Raw genomic sequence first — 22,385 nt, 5'->3', positions numbered from 1 at the left:
AAATGTAAGAAAACACTCAAAATTGAGCAGAGTGTGGCTAACACTGGCAGAGCTAGCACCAGCAGCCTTCAGTTGTCCTCCCAGGTTGACCTCCACCTGCCTGGTTACACATTGCTCTGGTTGAGTGGTTATATGTCAGTTTAACCTGACACAGCTGACATTCAAATGTATCTCTATTTTCTAGATCAAAAGACTGCCATGGTTGCATGACAGCTTAGACACAACATATGACCTCCGTATTGATCTTTCGTTTAACCAAAGTCATTCTGGTGCCGAAAGGCAAGAGTGACAATGTTTGATTGTTTAGTCGACCAAATGTACACACCCCTTCCTCTAACCACAATGAGGATTACTGTCAACATCGATCCAAAGCTGACATCTAAAATTGTGATTAATTACTACATAATTCATATCAATTAATTGCAAAGGGAGCATTGACTCTTATTGAACAGCCATCATAAATACATTAATGTATGATAAATAGTGACCCAGTTCATAAGCAGGCACATGGTGCAGACACTAGTGTTGTAATACTCAAGAACGGTCTTGGTCTCGAGATTCTTTTTTTAAAGTCTCGTGCTCATCTCGGACACGAACGCATTTTAACTCGGTCTTGTCTCAGTCTCGGATTGGGCGATCTCAGTATTTTATATCAAGACCAGTCGAGACCACCACTGATGCACTCTGTGTCCCTGTCATTATTTTGATAAGAGAGAACCCCTCAGGCTACATTGCACAAGAAAATGGGAGTAAGAATTATCATGCACATGGTGTTATAAGCGTTATGGTTCAGTTGCAATTGCACATGGCCTCTAATGTGGAATAGAATATTGTAAATGACAATGAGCATAATGTAGCCCACTATAGAAAGGTAATATTCCACATGATAATCAAGGGAGTAATGCTCATGATAGTGAAAAGTCATGCTCTATTTGACATTGTACTGAACTGGTACGAGTCAAACAGTTTGATGGTCACATGTGAAAAAGGCCACGCCCCCCTGATTAATCATAATTTTAAGGTTCAGTGAGCAAATTTCAACAATGTATAGTTGTCATGAAAAGATAAATGAGCTACAGAAACCAATAGTTTTTTTTGTACCAGGGCGACCAACTCTGCTGTAAAGCTGGGAGTTTTGATAAAGAGCCTAATGGGGATTTACTCATCTCTGGAACAAGCCTCAAGTGGTCAGTACAGGAACTGCAGTTTTTGGCTCTTCCTGCATCGTCTTTACTTGTCAGGCCCAAGGGGTCGCTTCTTGTGTTAGGCTTTTATCTCCCAGTTTTTTTCTGCTTTAAATAACCTTTTCCTGGTTGATGACACAGGCCATTAGATCAGTAGTGTCCTTGTTGTTAGCACACAACACCATCCGCTTACTAAATTCTGTGTAATATGTTGCTTGATTTTAATTTTATGGCAGCCTCATCTGTTTGTCCATATCCAATTCTGGCTTTGAAACCTAAACTTGTGTGAAGCTGGAGGAGGGTGGGGGTGTTTTTGTGCGTTTCAAGTAGAAAAGAGAGTGAAAATGTGACTCACAGAGCTGGTGGCGGGCACGGAGACAGACAGGAAAAAAGAGAGAGTGTAATGGCTCTGTACAAGCCCTGAGCTGTAGAGCCAGACCTGTGGTGATTGGTTTGGACTATATTTCCAACAGCCCGTCACTTGCTAAAATAAACCAACAGAACCGCTATGGCAGAGGGGAAATTGCCCTGAAATGTCACTATTTGCTGACAGCGGAGCTCTCTGAACCAGTAGCAGAGGCTTTGAATAGCTTTGCTGTCGAGGATTTATTAAATGTGCCATCATTCTAACACAAGAATGTTAATTTTTCTTCTTTGTTTGCCTTTATCCTCTCCCTCCAGTGGCTCTGCAGCTGCCAGAGGGCCTGCAGATGTTTGCCTGTGTCATTGCCGACATCATTGAGAGGTAAGATGGAGAAAGTTTTTCCTCCTCAATTAAATAAGTTATTCTAAAGTCCATGTGCAAGCAGCAGGTGGAGAAGAAAAACCAGCCATGTATGAACTTGAACTACAGCGGCCGCTCTGCACTCATTAGTCGAGTGAGAGCTTTATCGTAACTCCCCGCCTTCCACTCGATCAGGGATTCAGCAGAAAATGAGACACGATTAGGTTTTAGGACGGAGAAGATATCACAGCTCCACTTGCTCACGGTTGGAGTAGGGAAGAGATATTATTCTTGTTAATTACATCTTGTTTCAGTCCGCATATGCCCTATTGCGCACCAGCACTCCATCACACAGACACCAAAAAAGTTTTTTTTTACCATCCTGCGGAGAGAAGTGCTCCAGCCTGAATGTGCAAAGTAGTTTATCTTTTCTACTACACTGAAGGTTTGGCCTGCACTGTGCTAAATACACGATGTGCTTCAGTGCTTTGTAAATAGAAACAACCACTCAGAAACCTTTTAAGATGAAGCAAACTACAAAGCACAAGAAAAATCTTCAGTTTATTCCATCTTTCTTCCTTGTTGTTGCCTCTGTGGTCTTATTCCACCTCTACTTGACCTATAGTTCTCAGGAGTACTGTTGGCTAAGTGTTTTCTCAAAGAAAGGCTGCCATCATTAAACATCACTCTTTGTAGGTGCTCAGTCAATAATAACCTGATTACAAGATGGGTAAAGTAAGGAATAGAGTGATTGCAGTAGCCATAAAACCCAGGTATTATTTGTTAACAATTTTTAAATATGAAAACAAAACTAAAAAAATTTAAAACCCACCAGTTTTTCAATATTTGTCACCAATACCTAAACACCTTGATAGCAACTTATTTTCTTCCTGCAGTGGACTCTATAACCAATATTATACCAATATTATATATATATATATATATATATATATATATATATATATATATATACATATCTATATATGTTTGTGTGTGTGTGTAAGATATGCTTATTTTTTACCTCTTTAATTTTAATTGCCAATAACTTTTTAATAATTGTTATTTTATTAGCTCTTATTTGCTTTATATATTTCTTTTGCACTGTCTTCTCTGTTACTGTGACACTTAAATTTCCCCGTTGTGGGACGAGTTAAGGACTCTCTTGTCTTATCTTGTCATATTTTCTAATTTTATGATCACTTAAAGTGAAAAATAGCATTTGCTCAAATCCCATTTATCCCATTCCTCTACAGCCCCTTCAATGTTAGAACGTAGGTATAAATTGTTCTTTGAAAATTTTGTACACAACTATGAAGATAAGTGGTTAGCATTGTTGACTTACAGTCATATTATACTAACAAAGTGTTAGCTAAACATCTTTACCAATAGTTATCATGGTGCTTTATGACTTGGACATTTGTTTGATTGTTAATACATGTGCCTTGTAGCGTTTGATGGTATAGTTCTAGATATAATGAATGTACTGTTCTGTCAGTATTAAGAGTCCCACTCATTACCAGGGTTGCAAAGGGGTGGGAAATTTCCAGTAATTTTTTTGTAAATTTCCATGCAAAGTTAAGCTGGGGAATTTTGGAAATATTCCAAATTGGAAACTTTCCATTGGAATTTATGGGAATTAACTGGGAATTGAGGGGACTTTAATGGAAAGGTATCATCTCCAAGCATAAATATTTGTTCTGTTATAAGCAGACATCCATCCAAAATAATTCAATTAAAACAGATTTATTTGTTAGAAGAACTTTATCAAGTGTTAAATATTTTAATGAACAATCAATTATTTCATTGAAGAACAAAAACATGAATGTTGAGTGAAATACTACTCATCCCTGACCCAACCCATTCAAAAATTAACAAAAATGCAATTCCAACAAAGTCCCATTCAAAATGTTAAATGAAAAGAGCCACTCTACCTCCAAAAAAGTCCCATTCAACATGCAACTAAAAAAGCACCTTCCCATAAGCTTCTCAAGCCTAGCCTCTGCAGGATTCTAGAAATCATCTGTGCATGTGCATGTAGGGGGCGTGGTCTCAATAGCCCTGCAATAAGCAGTGTAAGCTATGTGCATGTGACTGAGGAATAGCATAGATATTCAACTGTACTTGTATGAAATCTGGTTGTATTAGTCAGGATTATGCTAAAATATATATTTCCCCAACTATATTTAAGTCCCCTATTAAGAGCCAACCTTCAATTTAGTAAATTCCTGGATTATTCCCATAAATTCACATTAATTCCCATGGAAAGTTTCCAACTTTGAAATCTCCTGGAATTTTTCAACCCTACTCATAACAGGTTATTTTGTGAGAGGAAGGTTAAAACATTCCAATAAGATTAACCCCTTCCACTGTTAGTCTGATTCAGGTTTTACATTTTTCAATACATTGATTTGACAGCTAACTACTCATTTGGATGAATGTGTAAACTCTAATAATTTTCCATTTGCGATGCACAAAATATTGAAGCTATGTTGTTAATAGTGTAAGGAGTTAAGTAGTTTATTGCCATTGCAGATTTCCTCAGACTCACTATGATCTTTGTGAAACCTTTCCATACCATTTGTATTTGATCATTGCAACAAGGATTTTAGGGCTTCAACTATTACTTTCAAAGCTTATTAAACGGTTGATCATTTTCTAAATTACTGGTAATTGATTTATATGTATCTGTTTGGTTTAGAATATCAGAAAGTGGTGAAAATTGTTGATCATTGCTTCTCAAAGCCCTTAAATGTCTTGTTTTACTCACACTGAATGGTATTTGGTTAAATGTCATGGAGAAGTAAAGAAACCCAAAGTATTTTCATTTAAGACGCACTATTTTAATTTAAATGTCTTATTCTGAGGCTTTACCATACATTCTGATGCTCCTCATTTTGGTGCCTGCCCAGATGCAAAGTAAGTGATCGGCTTTAGGCATTACCACAGAGGAGATCTCCTCACTCCGGCACTCTGTCTTAGGAAGTTGGGATGAACGCTGTGAACTAAAAGTCTAAACAGGTGTTGAGACACACCTCAGTTTCCACTAAAAACAACACAGGACTGAATGAATGAATGATATTGTGTTCTTTTTTACATGCCAAGACATTTATTTACCAGAAAAATGATAAAACTTTGGTCCGGCTGCTCAAAGAAGTATTGCAGCAGTCGTCTTTCTCCTTTCTGGTAACTTCCTGATCTATCTTTTTCCTTTATCGTTTTATCCATCTTTTCTCCAGCTGTATCAAACGCATATCGCCCCATCTACTAACTCTTTACTGCTTTTTATCACCAAAAGAGATGATAGAGTGAGGTTTTGATGATAAGGTTTGGTCTTATCAGTCCAGCTGCTATCACACTGAGAGCTACAGCCATTTGCTGCACAGCGCTGAAACCACACACCCATGCGGTCCACATTTATACGGTGTCAGTGTCCACAGTGGAGTCTGTTAAATTGGCCCCATCTCCTCTAATGAGAGCAATTAGCGGACACTAATTGCTTTTTCTCACTCACTTCATACCTCGCCCTCTATCGCTTGTCTCTTCGTATTTTTCACCCCTTGCTCCACCATGTCTCCTCTACACTGTGGCACAGGGGACATTTCTCAGGGTTTCTCCTTCAGTTGGACCTGTAATTTAGTTCCCCTTAAGCTATCCTGCATCCACCTATGCTGTCTTACCATGGAGGATTTTTTTTTGCAGTTCTGGGTTTTCCAGAATTAACAGATGGGTTCTTTGAATCCTGGATGAACATCACAGCCTCTGAGAAGTACTGAATATCTTCCATCTGGTGCACAGACTGACAGGTTGGGTAAAAATATTTGGATGACATCAGCTGAGTTTCAGGAGAAAACTAAAAAGTTGTTGATGAACTCACCAATGAACCAACATGTTGGTCATCCAGGATCATGCAACCTTAGTTTCATATAAAGCTGGCATTTCCAGTTTATTACAGCTTGGGTCTTATTTTGGTAGTTTTCACTTGGTTATTGTAACCGCTAACTAACCTGTAACCGAAGCATGGGTACAACAGAGTCGGACAAAACAGAAAAAGAGTGGTCAGGTGAGGCGTTGATATCAGAGTTAAGCTAATTTTGCCTTCTTGTGTGTCAGGGGAAACAAAATCATTTTTGGGGTTCAAATTGAGGTTTTTCTTCTCATATACAGTAAAATGCTCAAACTGTAGAGCCTGGCTGTCATAAGGAAGAATAGAGCTGTGACACTAACAGGCTGTAGGAAACAAACACAGAAAAGTACAATGAAGAAGGAAATCTTCTGTAGTGTATTTGCTTCCCATCCACTGAAACATACTGGGAAAGATTCACCCGTAATCATCTAACTGTCCATTTTTCTTTCTCTAAAATAAAGTGTTGAGGAATTTCCCAATGTTAATTAAATAACACAAAGACAGAATCAACTTGCAGCCTTTGCAGGTTTATTGAAGATACAGCATACAGCTCACATCTCTGATCATCCTCGAAAGACAGACAGACGGACCCAGAACCCAAGAAGAACCCCAAAAGAATCCTTTCCTTTGCTTTTTATGACCTCTCAGTGACGTCACCGTTTTGCGTTAAGCCTGATCATTGCTTCATACTTGGCTCCCTTCTCGTATCCTGTCAACGTATTGTATAACTGGAACACACGTGTTCTTCCAACTATCCATCTGTTACTGAGTATCTGTTCCTGAGAAAATGAAGCAATCCCTGTAAGGACAAATTAAGGAAACCTCTGGTTTCTGGGAAATCAACCTTTTGAAGTTCTCTTGCACATTTCTGGGAAATTTAGATGAGAGAATTCCCCACAACAACAGTAAGTTTGACTAAGACCTCTATGATTGTTTCTAAATCTTCCAACTGGTTGGAGTAATGGTTTTTACCAATAATAGGGATGGTGGCCAGCACTAAGATAATGTAGTCCTCCTCTTTGTAGAACCCAAGTATTCCCATTTACTTCAATTTTTTTCCATCCATTTCATTCCATTAAGACACTGAATCACAACACTTGTCTATTTAACAGTCTTAAGTCCAGGGGTTCTCAAACTTTTTGGAGCCAGGGACCCCTTACAGGTGAGAAAATTGTCCAAGGACCCCCTCATAATTGTAACAGGTTAAGCATATTAGTGATGTGTCATGATCAAAAGCTGTGGCTCTGAGAGCCGATGCTTTATAATGAATCAGAAGAACAATCGAGAGAGAGCCGGCTCCCAGTTTTTTCCTTTAGCTGCTTAGCTCTCACAGTGCTCAGGCCCAGCTCTGCTCACAGCAGAACTTTGTTTTGATTGGTCAGCATGGCGGCCATGCGGCCAATCACATGTGAGGATATAGGATATAGGTGATGGAGGTGAGGCTGTATCGTGGCTACATCTGTTCCTTCCGAGAGAATCTCCTGGTTTGGTTCTGGTTCTGTTTACTTGAGTTTGGTTCTGGTTCGGATTGCTTGAGTTTGGTTCTGGTTCTGTTTGCTTGAGTTTGGTTCCGGTTCTGGTTCGGTTCTGGTTCGGTTCTGGTTCGGTTCTGGTTCGGTTCGTTTAACTTTGGTTCTGGTTCGTTTAACTTTGGTTCTGGTTCGGTTCTGGTTCGGTTCGCTTAAGTTCGGTTCTGGTTCGGTTCTGGTTCGGTTCTGGTTCGGTTCTGGTTCGGTTCTGGTTCGGTTCTGGTTCGGTTCGTTTAACTTTGGTTCTGGTTCGGTTCTGGTTCGGTTCGGTTCTGGTTCGGTTCTGGTTCGGTTCTGGTTCGGTTCTGGTTCGGTTCGTTTAACTTTGGTTCTGGTTCGGTTCTGGTTCGGTTCTGGTTCGGTTCTGGTTCGGTTCTGGTTCGGTTTCTGTTTACTTGAGTTTGCTTCTGGTTCTGTTTGAGTTTGGTTGCGGTTCTGGTTTTGTTTGCTTAAGTTTGATCCTGGTTCGGTTCTGGTTCAGTTCTGGTTTTGTTTGGTTCTGGTTTTGTTTGGTTCTGGTTCTGTTTACTTGCGTTTGGTTCTGGTTCGGCTTGCTTGAGTTTGGTTCTGGTTCTGGTTTGGTTCGCTTGAGTTTGGTTCTTGTTCGGTTGTGGTTCTGTTTGGTAGTGGTTCTGTTTGGTTCTCGTTCCGTTTGGTTGTGGTTCTGTTTGCTTGAGTTTGTAACCCTAACCCTAGCCCTAACCCTAACCCTAATCATAACCCTAACCCTAACCCTAATCATAACCCTAACCCTAACCCTAGCCCTAGCCCTAACCCTAACCCTAACCCTAACCCTAATCATAACCCTAACCCTAACCCTAATCCTAACCCTAACCCTAACCCTAATCATAACCCTAACCCTAACCCTAGCCCTAACCCTAACCCTAATCATAACCCTAACCCTAACCCTAATCATAACCCTAACCCTAACCCTAACCCTAGCCCTAGCCCTAACCCTAACCCTAATCAGAACCCTAACCCTAACCCTAACCCTAATCATAACCCTAGCCCTAACCCTAACCCTAATCATAACCCTAACCCTAGCCCTAACCCTAATCATAACCCTAACCCTAATCAGAACCCTAACCCTAACCCTAACCCTAACCCTAATCATAACCCTAACCCTAACCCTAACCCTAATCATAACCCTAACCCTAACCCTAACCCTAGCCCTAGCCCTAGCCCTAACCCTAACCCTAACCCTAACCCTAACCCTAACCCTAATCATAACCCTAACCCTAACCCTAACCCTAACCCTAATCCTAACCCTAACCCTAACCCTAACCCTAATCATAACCCTAACCCTAACCCTAGCCCTAACCCTAACCCTAATCATAACCCTAACCCAAATCCTAACCCTAACCCTAACCCTAACCCTAACCCTAACCCTAATCATAACCCTAACCCTAACCCTAATCATAACCCTAACCCTAATCAGAACCCTAACCCTAACCCTAATCAGAACCCTAACCCTAACCCTAACCCTAGCCCTAACCCTAACCCTAACCCTAATCATAACCCTAACCCTAACCCTAATCAGAACCCTAACCCTAACCCTAGCCCTAACCCTAACCCTAACCCTAACCCAAATCCTAACCCTAACTCTAACCCTAACCCTAACCCTAATCATAACCCTAACCCTAACCCTAACCCTAATCATAACCCTAACCCTAACCCTAATCATTACCCTAACCCTAACCCTAACCCTAACCCAAATCCTAACCCTAACCCTAACCCTAACCTTAACCCTAACCCAAATCCTAACCCTAACCCTAACCTTAACCCTAACCCAAATCCTAACCCTAACCCTAACCCTAACCCTAACCTAAATCCTAGCCCCAACCCTAGCCCCTCTTACTACATTTTGCACTCTTCGTTGCCCTTGGAACTATTTGTATTGTAAAACGTATCAATGTAAATACTTCAGACCTGTACCATAGTGATAAACAGATAACACTTCAATTTGAATCAAGTAAATACCACTTGTATACTTTACAATAGAGCCATTTCATTCCTTGTGGATTCAACATGACAGCATTTATACTTTTCATGTAATTGATCTTAAACGCTTTCAGAAAATTAACAGTAGCAAGACTCACATATCCCTTCAAGCCACCAAATGGTATCATAACAATGGTGTATATGCTGTTTTTAATGACACAGCACAATTTTATAATTTATTAAAAATATATTCAAATTATTTCACAGACCCCCCACGCTATGGTTCGCGGACCACCAGGGGTCCCAGGACCCCACTTTGAGAACAACTGCTTTAGTCATACCTCAGATAGCTGAGCAGGGGGGTCTATGGCAAAGTCCACAGCCATAAGATTGAAATCCACAGAGTAAAGTAAGGCCAGAAGTCAACATTTACTGGCATCCAAGAAGCCCAGTTGCCTCTGACTTACTACATGTAGGTATCGTGACTCAGCAGACTGAAAATCTTCTTAGCCATACTTTGCTTATGTAATGGCCACAAGCACAGCAGCTTAAGTTGACGACTAAATCACATCTTGGGGCTTAAATTCAAGCAAAAAGTTAATAGAAGGTCAAAATCATCCGGTTACTCCCTACACTTTAGTCTTTGATCCTGATGTGGGGACAAAATTGAAGCTTTAGTAGGGAGGAACTAAAAGAACCCAAGGTCTTGGTTTTAAGTCTGTATCCCACCATGCTGTGACCTGATAGATAGTGCCCTGGAAGTCAGTGTAGTCTTGATAACAATCTTAACACAGAGGGCTCAGAATTTGGCTGATCCCCTCAAAGGTTTAACCTGCGGGTGAAAGCTGTCTGTTTCTGGGGGTCTAATCTTGCTCTGTGATAAAACTGCTTGTTGGGGAGAAACCAGAATGTCCAGCTGAGAAGCCTGTCAAAAGGTCTGGATACCAAAAATACAGGAAATGAAATAACTATGTCATTGAAGCGCAAAACCAATCAAACTGTTAGCCCAATGAAGGCAACTGTGGATTTAGCAACGATCGGATGGAGGTTTGTGTTTGACGATGGTGAATGACAGTAATCTTTGGATGTATGCACCGCAGGCAGCTGACCTTGTGTCACCTCGCTGAGGGTTATTAGAGGTCAGAAGCTTTGGGCAAGTCTGCCATCACCATTGCAGCCACAGTCCCTTGTATTGGTGAGGCAGGGCTGAGGTCCATATCAAAATGGGGATGAAAGGGCTTAGCTGGCCGCACAGTAAGGAGCTTCAGCGGGAGGGACTGCTAAGTCTAAATGAGGACAATCTGCTCTGAATTATGGGTACGCTGCAGTTAATTCATTCAGGCCAAAACACACACACACACACACACACACACACACACACACACACACACACACACACACACACACACACACACTCTTTACATACGCACACTTTTATATCACAGAGTACTATGCTCAAAGGAATAGGAGCTACATCTCTCTTTAATTCTCTCTTTCTGTCTCCCTCTGTCCATATGTCCACCTGTTTACATACAAAGGTAGATGGACATGATTATGAATATATATTTACAATGAAGCAACACAATAAAACTACAGCTTCTAAAGAAGAATGCAGAACATATCTGATCTGGAAAATGGAATAAAAACCTTGAAAGGATATATTAAATAAACAACTCCTGAACCTGATTGCAAAGAGTCATTCAGTAATTAATCCTGACCTGAGAACTATTGACACAGTCCAAATGAGATGCATTGAGTGTTTAGTGCTTCTTATCTGAATCACTCTCAGTAGTACCGTGTACCAACACCAATTAAGCCCAGAAGAAAGAGGTGATTTCAACGTGTTTTTGCCCTTCAGGCAACAACACAAGCCTCTTACATACTGCAACAGCACTGGAACACAGTTCCACCATCATTGCACCTTTGTACTTACACACTGCAGCCCGAAGCAACATAATACTGGTGTCCCAGCGTGTGATTACACATCGCATTACAAGGTTACAGAAGCGCAAGAGGCATGGATGGTAAACACACAACGGGAGTGCCATATACACTCAGACATGTACGTACATGCAGTGTTATTCCGGCCTGCTGGCTTCACATTGCCTCCTTATTCCCCCATTCCACCTCTGTTACTACAGGATCAGACTTTACCCCACCATTATGCCACCATGCGTTACACATTGCAGATGAGGCATAACATGGGCGTAAAAGTCCCCCAATGCAATGGCAGTATCTTAAATCCTACAGACAGCACTGAACTCTCCAATGACCATTATTGAGTTTCCTTAATGATCAGAGTCATTATTGATTCCACCATTGTGTCTTTTCTATTATTTGATGGAAAGACAAGGGGACAATACGATTTTCTGCTTAACAAGCTACAAAATCTATCCTTCAATAAACATGGCTGATGTGTTTGAAGGGTCTGTAGGATCCCCTTCAAACAAAACATGTAACTTAGAATAGATCTTGAACTCATCTTATGCCACCTTTTGGGTGTGCTTACCACAGCTGCTTTGAGTGGAGCAGAAGAATGGCTTTAGCTGATGAAAAAGTATTGTTGTTTTAATCTGAAGACAGTTAAAGGTAGGGCATTTTGGTTTAACTTGGTGCATAATGCTGACCATGGAGGTTGTGCCCCTACGCAATCAATTATTTGGCAACATAAATTGCGTTATAACTTCTTCTTGATAGTCAAACTTCAGCATGTGTCTTTGCATGCTCAGCCATCCTGGTGAGCAACTGACAACCAGACTTCTTTGTGTGGCTTAATAGCTGTTGGCTGGCAATAAGCCCACTGGGATCTCAGTACTACCTAGTTTTGATCCTCATTTCAGGTCATGTCAATAGTATGTGTCCAAGTGTCTATCAAAAGACATATGGTCAATCAGTGAGTTAAAGCATTAATGAAATTTCAGTGTTATATGCATTTCTTTCTTGTGTGATTATATCATTAAGAGGAAAGCATGATAACGCGTTTCGTCATGATGCATTAGTGAATTTATACCAATGTAAAAAATGCAAGAAATTGTATATGCATCTTTAGGCTGCAAACCTCTTTGGCTTTTCCATTTGAAACCAAACCAGCACACTTGGCCTTTAACTGGATTATTTAAATGTACCCTTTAACCTACAATTATCCAATGTCGAAATGTTAAATGTTAATGAAGATGATATGCTTTATTAAAACAGCCTAGCCCAATGCAGTTTTCTTTAATTCATTATAAAAGGTTTGTGTCTTATAGTCAGTTTCAGTCCATATTTTCCTGATGCAGATGTTTTCAGCCTGATTAAACCAAAATAACAGTACATCAATTGTTTTTTAATTTATTGTTAAGTAGAAGCTGGAGCACTTTAAGATGTGTGACAACTTGATAGTCATCTGGTCGGTACTTGAAACTCCTCTAGTGTCACAGTGTGTAAAACAGCAGTCCATTTATCACAGTGATATTGTCCCTAATCTGTTTTTCTCTGTGCCATTTCATTTTCTTCTCTCCTCTCCCTGTGTTGACATTGTCAGAGGAATTCAAAGACTTGTGAACTCTGCCTTCACAAATAAAAGCAAAGGAGAGAAAGCTTCCAGAATAAAACAAAGAATTGCTAACTTGTGCAGGCAGGCAATGATGCATGTGCTGTCACCGCACCATATGTTTTATTGCCTTTGATGGTATGCCAGCTGTCTGCTTCTCGCTTTGAAAGATACTTTTATGAACTTCCTTCAATATTTACTGCTGCTACGGCCTTTGTTGACAGAAGAGAAATAAAAAGCGGGAAGCGGGGTGTGCGGGGCTGTCACCATGTCCTAATCCTGAGGACGGCACTAGCATTTAATGTACTGTCTCCCTCTGTGCCCTCCTGGCACGGAAAACCCTGGGCCTCTACATGCAGATGTTAGCCAGCAACCTAATCCAAGGTCTTGTACTCTGAAGCTTGTTGGGAAAACGACAAATTTGCTGAGCACGCAAGGCCAAAAGGGTGCCTGTTATTGAGGCAGAAAAAGACAATAGTAAAAAATGAAACATCCCTCTCCCTGGGTTAAGAGAAGTCCCCTGGATAGCTGTAAGAAACAATTATGTCTTCACTGAACTGTGTTCAATATCTGTAACCAGTACTCACAAAAGGCATTATTGATAATAAGCTAAATACAAAAAATAAGATTGACATTTTCTTATGAAACAAAGCTGATATACTTTTGAGGACATTTTGTCAAAAAGTTAAAGGCACTTCATTCATCACCATTCGTTTTTATAACAGAGTGTCCATAGAAGTGAATTGGCAGTTTGAGACCACATGATTGTTCCTGCCCTTTTAGATTTTAACCAATATGATTCAGGTCCATTTTGTTGGCTTCAAAAGCTGAAGTAAGAAAAATGACTGATGGAATTTGTGGAGCTGGCTGTAGGTATCAGTGTCACCTTTAGGATCATTTAATGTCATTAGCTTTCTAGAAATGACAGTCTGTGTGACAAAAGATATATGTTATGAAAGACAATGCCTTGAAATTTGGTGGCAAAAACTAATGAAAATGTTTTACAAAGTAGTGAGCAGGGAGTTAAAAGGAAAAAGGCTGAAAAGATGGAAGAAGAGATTACTCAAATGTAAGAGTAAAATCTTAGTGAAAGTTTGGACTGCCGCCGGATTATTATTTTTTCTTTATCTGGCAGTTTCCCTGAAAACATCCACCAGTTACCCGATCCTGTTATTCCAAGTTTTGTCTCTCCAGAATAACAGTCAGCAAAAACACATCCGGTCTCTTCACACTCCAGTATAATGAAGCCCACATTTCTGATTAAAATAGAAACAAGAACAGGAAGCAAGTTCTTCCATAATAGGCTTAGAAATGAAGATACAGCAGTGACTGAATCTACCCATTGACAGAGCAGGCCAAGCAGCCTTGGCATTGAGTTTACAGAGATGAGTCAGTGATTTGTAATTAGTACAGAAATAAATGGTATCTAACAACCGGATGCTGAATTTGGGAGTCAAAACAAATTACCTAATGATAAGAGTAGAATATGAAAGAAGGACTTTTGTTTGGTCTCAAAGAAAGACATGTATGCCCCTACACCAAACAATGGATTACTGTGATATGTACTGCAAATCTTTATTCTTTCAAGGGGTAAATCCCGCTGAGTTTGTGATCCTCTGACAACTGAAAGGCCCTGTGAGGAGTTGTTATGTTGTGTTGGCTCTGGTGACCCCTTTGGATGGAATCAGTAGTGTTTTTCTGGTATGAAGACTGCATTTCCCATCAGCACCATCACCCACTGTCATGAAGACTCACCAAAGCTTGCATTTGTACAGATCTTTTTGATAATACTACTTTACTTTGTTCAAGACAACTTTTATACTAGGATACAGGAGGTTATATATTGATTTGAAGATACGTAGAATTATTAACTGTAAAGTACTAATAACAAAAGTTTGTAAACTGATTTATTATTAGATGGCTTACCAGGCGTACCATCACAGCTCCGGTGTCATGATGTATCCCAATCACTGTCAGCATAAGGTTTATATGCACACACTTGAACTCTTTAGTCCTTGTTTGTGTGATTGAAGACCTTCACTTGGCAATGCCACTGACATACCATCACACTTGTTTCCTGTCTCTCTACATCATGTACAGTCCCAGTTAACTGTCAGCATCCGCCGTCAGTAGTTGAAGTAACAGTCATGTCAGATTCTGTGTGTTGGTAAATTAAGGTACAGTATGTACACCATGCCCCCAGACATCTCCAGGTGCTTCAGCATAGCTGTTTTCATCCATCAGAATAGATTCCTCTGTATTCAGTATGGCAGGTTGAATCATTTCAGTGGGAGCAGCAGCCACAGCCCACAGCCTCCCAGGGTAAATGTCAAATCTCCCATTAGGAGGGAGCCTGGAAGGAGCCTCCAACGCCTTCTAGCCCTCACAGCATCTTTGTCTTCCCGGCGCCCACAGCGCAGCTGAGCTGTAGAAACAGATCTGGGTGTAAGTGATTGAACGAATGTGTCTGTGTCCCGGCATTTAATGTATGTTCTGTATGTGTATATGTGCACTATGGTTGGGTGTCTGTGCTGTCTCCTCTGTATGCTCCTCAGCTATTTGAGATTCATATATGAGGTAGAGAACAGTATAGAAGGAGAAATAGGTGCCTGTGTGCCTCTAGCATTTTCCAGCAACCTGTTTTTCCACAACTCTTCTGGGGTCTGGTTAAAAATTATTCAGGTTGTGAAAGCAATTAATGCCCCAGGGTGTTTGTTTGACAGCCATGTCAAATCAACATACAGGTGTGGCAAAAAAGTAGGACTTAATAAATCCAAGTTGAAGCATCTTGTGTTTTTTTCTTGGCCACTATCCGTGTCAAAATGCAGAACTTGCGGTTGAAAGATCTCCACATGTTAAAGATCCTATCCCCAGAGACAAACGAAATATCTGGAACAACTCTGGGGTTGTTTTTTACACTATAACCTTTTTCCCAAAGATCGAGAAAAGTGTGAAGATGGGAAAAGTTTCCCTTTAGGTATGAGACAGCATATGGCTCACCCATACAGCCATGTGATGTCTAATGAGGTCTCCCGCCAGGCTCACCCTTACAGCCCACCTGAAGCGTAGGATGAACTACAGCAATATCTCATCATCAGCAACAACCTGCAAACCCTGAAGAAATCTAGTCTGCATAGGTCAGATGTTTCTGCTCCTCTTTGTCATCTACGACCATTTATCCAGGAGGAGAGGCAGACACTGACACATACTTTAAGACTAAATGATAGAGGAGAAAGGTTAAACCTAGAGCCCTGTATCATGCTTGAGATAATAGTTCAGCAATTTCAGGATGACAGTTTCTCCTCGTCATACCTGTTCTTCTAAAAATAATGCTTAGTGAACATCAGGTACAGCTGAGAAAAGAGCGGACATTGTACCACCCACATGTGGACTTCTCAGATCAGATACTGGTCACTGCCTGAGGATGATGGGACACTCCTGCTTCCTCAGGTGAGTTTGATTGTAAGGTCAGGGTGTGGAAAGGGAGAGTGTAAAGTGAATCAGCCACACCTTTGTCCCTACATCTCGCAGACTGAGGTCTGAAGAACCGCTGAGACTCCCACTGTCTTATCTCTGCTAATCACATCTCTTGTAGCGAGATTTCATGTCCAGGCAGACTGCAATCCCTGATGGATGCTGACACTATGTCATGTGATATCCTGGCAGATAGCACCTTTGAAATTGCCTGAGCTATCATAAAAGTACATTTGATTCAATCTGAAGATACCGCCTGAGGAAAAAAAGGTCACTTGGGCAAGACTGGGCAAGCAAGATGGAGGTGTAGTGTTTGTTACTACCAGGCCTTTAACTTCTGAATTAAATATGATGATATTAATGAGAGCATGTGGTAAAGGCAGGGATTCACAATCCACTGGTGAAGAAACAACCAGTTTAGTCTTGGAGCGTATACTCCTAATTTAAAATAATGATACAGACTTTCCTTCCTCTCAGAGGTGCATGAGGAGAGGAGCAATGCTTACTACTGCAGGTTACAGTCTTCGTTTTCCCTTCTCTTCTGTCTCTAACACAACCTCTCAAACTGGCCATAATCACATTCATTTTGGATGGCACACTTCCAGACATATGACCATGTACAAATAGAGCTCCATTGTAGCTATTGGAGGACTATTACCAATTATTGAAAGGGTCCTTTCACGGTAACACAGCTGGCACTGCTAAAGAAGTCGAAGGACACAGATTGGGGATGCACAAATTGGAAACACTGTGTGTAGTGAAACTAGCCATGCCAATAAGTTACCAGTCCGTAATGAAACAGCTAAAATATGAACATGTCTTTTGCCACATTATCTTATATTTAGACATATTTTGATTGTATGCATTATGGCGATTAAAAGTAACTGAGCTTATGAAGGGAAGCGGAGAGGGAACAGCTGCTCATGTGAGATTGTCCTTTTATTCGTCAGAGGATAAATGAAGGACAACTCAATCTGCGGGACCCACCCCGATTCACCGAGCTCTGAAACAAATCCTAATGAGGGGGCAGTCCCTGAAATTAAGCGAGAGCTGTAATGATAGACAGCAGCACAGAGGAATTATGACAAGTAGCAGAATGGAGTCAGAAAGCTTGAGAAAATGTAGAGAGAGGGAAGAGACTGTGAAATGACTTGAGGGAGCCACCTGACAGATGAAGAGGAGGAGGAAGGGATGGGGGGGCGCTCAGGGATGAATGAAAGTAGGATTAGGAAGATCTGACCTCATCAATCAATATAGGAAGAGGTTTTTATATTGTCCAGAGTTCACTACCCTGCGGACTGGGATTATAAAAAGAGCAGTGATTCTCAGTGTTTTATGGATATTGTTTCCTAAGCTGAAATATGCACTTGCTGCCAGTAAGGTGTTTTCAGGAAGCTTCATTATGGTGATATATGATTTTATTTAAAATGTTTACTTTAGGGTCACTTCTGAATCAAATCAAAATGTGCCCACAGCTGTTGCATTTTTTCCACAGCCTTTAGATGAATTCATCGCGATTGCCTTACTATCTGATTTTAGCACATAAGAGATTGTTCTTACATAAAGAAGTTTTACAATTTCTATTCCATTTTTTAAATATAAAATAATAATAACCGTCATAATAAAAACATTGTTGTAATTATTATTTATTTATTTTATATTTTATTTTGATTATTTCCTTTTTTTGTTTTTTTCAAATTAAATAAGTCTTGTGATGATCATTTCCTATACAAGGATTCAGTCCCACTGACATGCTGGACCATTAAGTAGGCTAGCAGTCATCAGTTGACCTGTAATGTGGTTGGAATGATCTTACATTAAGCCCTAATGGTTTCTATTAACACAAATCAATATCCCTGTCAACTCTCTCTCTGGTTCCCTCTTCATTTTGACCCACTAGGGGGCCGTGCCAAAAAAGTTGCAATGGCAACACAAAACATTCACCGTCTCTTTTTTTTCTTCAGACCTTTATGCCTTTTTTTTCTGAGAAGACAGGACAGTGGATAAAGCAGGAAACCCAGACAGTAACGTTTTGTCTTGTCCTTTTATATGTGCAATAAGAAAAGAGCCACATCAACCAGAGAGTAAGGAGTGACATGAGGGAGAGGGGCCGCAGGTGGTGATTGATCCACCTGACTGCCAGCTTGAGGTCTATAGCCTTTGTACATGGGGCGCTTGACCTAACCACAAGGCCAGACCAGTGCCCCATACATTCACCTTTTAGGTTAATGAGGCAAACTGGCTGACTTTGTAAATATAATAAAATACAGAGGTAGGAACAGTCAATCAAGAATTTAACTCCATTAACGAAGCTGTCAACTTCAATAAAAAAGTTAACATTAATGTCAACGTTACAGTTAAAATTGCAGAAAGTGTCTCCATGAATCACGATCCATGTCCAGTAAATTTAATCCAAACATGTTACAGCCACAAAGACCCACAATTAGTTCAAATCTACAAAGTCTGATCATTCTAAAGTTGTCTGTGATCCATCTTACTATGTGAGAGCAGAGTTTGGATCCTTTTTCTCAAGTTGACAAATTGACCAGCCGCATTGTCAGTCAGTCAGTGGCTACCTGGTGCCTCATATTGGCGGAAAGTTTCGACATCTTTCACAAATTCTGTCCTCTCCATGGCCGGGATTTGTCAGCAGTGTGATAACTTCTAACCTAAAAATGACGATGTCAATGAAAACCAAATTGAATGGAAGTTAATTCATGATCAACAGAATTGTGCCCAGCTCTGAGAAAATGCCAAGCAACATTAGCATTTGTAGGAGTCTCATCTCTGACCAACTGAAGAATATAAATCTAGTTTTCACACTCCTTGAAACAAGATATATCTGTATTTTGTCTGTCGGTCTCATGTGGTCTCATTAGCTGCTAAATGCTTCACTATGTTTAGCAGGTATAAAAACTCTCTTGTTTGGTGCTTGGCAGATAATTAACGTTGGTTTGTTTGAACTTTTAATCTAAAATAATGCAAAAAGAAGTTGTGAGAGTTGACCAAAACTGTAAAAGTTGGTAGTCAGAAAACCCAAACAATGAGCTGAAGAAAGCTAAAAAGATGCATTAGCTTGAAGGGATCTGCTAAGTCATGTAAAAGTATTTGAGGATTGGTTACAGAAAAACATTTTTTTCCCCTTTCATTTGTTGCCATGAAAATACTGATTATACAAGCTTTATTTAATAACAGCCAAAGCAGTTCTTAGTTTCAAACCCTGCTTTTTATTCTTGCTTATTTAGATATGAATATTTAATGTTGTTGGAGCTTTAAAGTAGTCCCTTAAAACAGTATTCACATGTGGGCTTTCCATGACCCCCTATGGTGTGATTAATTTACTTAAGGCTATGCAAAAGATTAATAACATTCCTCCAACACCAACCACAGCTGCAAGGACGCTTCAGTGTTCAATTCCTGCAGAGGCAGTAGCATTTTTTTCCCATTATCTGTTCTCTTTAACCCAGTATCCTGATTCCTGTCTTTGCCCTCACAGATCTGATAACCGCTGTGTCAGCCTGGATCTAGATTTTTCTTTTATTATTATATTTTTTGAGAGATTAGATCTGTTCCTGGTTGTAGGCCTTGCCCTGAGTTCCCACTTCCTTGAGCAATGTGAGAAGAAGCAGCAGTCAGTTGTGTTAAGTTTCATCATTTTGGTACTGTTTAGTAAATTGGATTGGAGTTCTTTTAAGCGCGCTCTGCTATGCTGCACAGTTCAGGGCTCTATCTTGATAAAGCTGTAGGCTTTCCATAATGACCCATGGCTCAGGCATTTGAGTAAATGCCATGACAAATAGATGAGATACACTCACAGAAATAGCAGTAATGATCTTGTTTTTCAGGGAGTTAAAGGATTATCTAATGGTATTACTGAAAACATCTGTCTGAGCATCAACCCGCGCTCGCTGCCTCATGTCTCAGTGTTTACACATTCCTGGCAGATGTTCAAAGACTGCAGTTACAATGTCATATTTTACAGGGAGGTTTGTCCCTGGATTTTTTTCTTTGGAAAACAGACAGCCATGGATTTCTGTGTCAACATTACTATGAGTTGTATCGGAATAGACAGGGAGAGGCATCAAGTGGAAGATGTGCAGAATGAGGAAAGGAGAGGAGAACATTTAATCCTCCTGTCCAGTGCAACCTGCCAAAAGTATTTTTAGATGAGAGCATTTGTTGGATGTTTTCTATGTTATATGTGCAGAAAGCAGATTATAGATATCAGATTTACTACTATTACGAGCAAGCAGCTCATGCGCCTTACGTCGTCTCTCCTTGTCCTGATCATCACCCCTCTCTCCTTCTGTCTGCCCCGGCCCTCTCTCCATACTTCCTCTGGCCTCATGTGGAGAGCACCTCTCTTGCCCCCCTGTCCTGTTTTTCTAACTCACGTGTTCTGTTGTTGTGCTCCCACTCACCACTTTTACTCTTTCTCTGAACTTAAATTTTCTGGGTTAAGTGTTTTTTTCTCTCGTTTTACCTCAACTGAACCAACAAGGTAATAATGGCTGTACATGTCTGTTGCGTTTCCCAGCCACTTTTGGAAGAAGCCTCTTTTCCTGGCCCAACGTGATCTGCCCCGTGCCAAAGCCCACTCAAACAGACACACAATGTCTCAGCAGGGGAGCTGGTGTTTGAAATGTAATGGAATAAAAGATGAGCCTTTAGCAGAGGCAGGGAATAATTCACACATGCATTCTGTGTACAGGGAGAGCTGAGCCTCTGTCCTCTGTGTGTGAGAGTGCCAGCGCTTGGTGTGCTAACGTGCCACATATGCTCATTTGAGCTGTCTGCCCACCGTGTATCAGTGGCAACTGTGCAAGTGCAGTGCTGCTGCACCTGTGCCCACCTTGCTGACCTGCTTGTCATTTTGTTTCCTGTGAGACCAGTCTGCTACCTGGGCTATTATTAGACTTCAGATGTAAAAAATCTCAGTAGCAGCACAGTCACACAGACAGACAACCTACTGTGGAGTGTGCTGCAAACCTTCCTCTTAAGCTGCAGGGAGACGCGGTAACAATACAGACTTTCCTTCTTAGAGCTGCTCTCGTTTAATCCTTCCTGTCCATATATTCATCTCACCCAGGTCATTCAGGGTAAACCACTACAGACTGTATTCATTTGAAACATTCATTTTGAATATACATTTGCGTAGGCAATCATGAGATTCTCAAGTGCAGAAAAACTGCTGCTTTGCCCCCTGTTAATCCCTCTGCCCGTTTATATTTTCCTGCTGCACAATGATTCATTCATTCACATCATTCAAATGTGTGCACACAAACATGAACAAAAGCAGTTAAGTAAGCCTGTTTGTGTTATGGCTTACAGCTGCTCTGTTTTTTAATAAATAAATCAACATATTTATACAATGTTTTCATCTCAAATTGTGGCGTTCTCCTTTTAACGTGAGTAACCACAGGACTATAGCAATAGTCAGGGTAAAGCTCATCAAACACTAACATCTGGAATATGTTGAGTGAAGTACAATCAGTTTTATTGTAGCATTTCTTGGGCTTTTTACACCGTACAAACCACTTTTTGGGGTCTTGAAGGTTACATTTGAAATCTCAGAAGGATTGCTTCTTCTGGATAAACTCAAGGCCCAGAATAAGTGCAGCAGTTAAACCCTGAATCATCCAGGTCAGTCAAGCTTTTCCTATTTTCATGCAAAACTTTAGAATATCTCTGCCCTATATACCAGTAACTTTGTTTAAAAGACATTTTTTATTGAGACATCTGTTTCATTTTGAGCTTCAAGCAATGGCAGAGACGATTGTTTGAAGAAGAGCCAACTGGATCAGAGAAGCTCCAGATCTTTTGGAAACTTCTGACACTCCTCATTATGTCATAAATAGGCACAGGAGCAGCTAAAGGGATAATCTAACTGAGCCCACACAAGTTTGGCACATCAGATCCTCTTTATTTGGGAAGATCACGCCTTAATACCACACTGTGGCAGAGAGGGGAAAGCAAGAGGTAGCTGAGATGCTCACAGAGCACTCCCTATCATTTGAAGTGAAGCTGTCGGAGGCAGTGATTTGGATAAACAGTGTAAAGGAGAAAAAAAAGTTTAGTGTGGTGGTAAAGATGTGCA

General features: G+C 40.6%; 1 protein-coding gene across 1 annotated transcript in view; it reads left to right on the top strand.

Annotated features, from left to right (window-relative positions):
* dph1 (diphthamide biosynthesis 1) overlaps positions 1 to 22,385 on the top strand; it is a 70,716-nt gene that overhangs the window by 16,551 nt on the left and 31,780 nt on the right. Inside the window, exon 3 of the mRNA XM_034701679.1 lies at positions 1,866 to 1,929. Coding sequence (XP_034557570.1) covers positions 1,866 to 1,929 — 64 coding nt within the window. The remainder of the gene's footprint in view (positions 1 to 1,865; positions 1,930 to 22,385) is intronic.

The sequence above is a fragment of the Notolabrus celidotus genome, chromosome 14 (genome assembly GCF_009762535.1).
Source record: "Notolabrus celidotus isolate fNotCel1 chromosome 14, fNotCel1.pri, whole genome shotgun sequence".
Taxonomy (NCBI): domain Eukaryota; kingdom Metazoa; phylum Chordata; class Actinopteri; order Labriformes; family Labridae; genus Notolabrus; species Notolabrus celidotus.
Note: the sequence above shows the minus strand (reverse complement) of the source record. Positions and strands in the feature narration are given on the sequence as shown.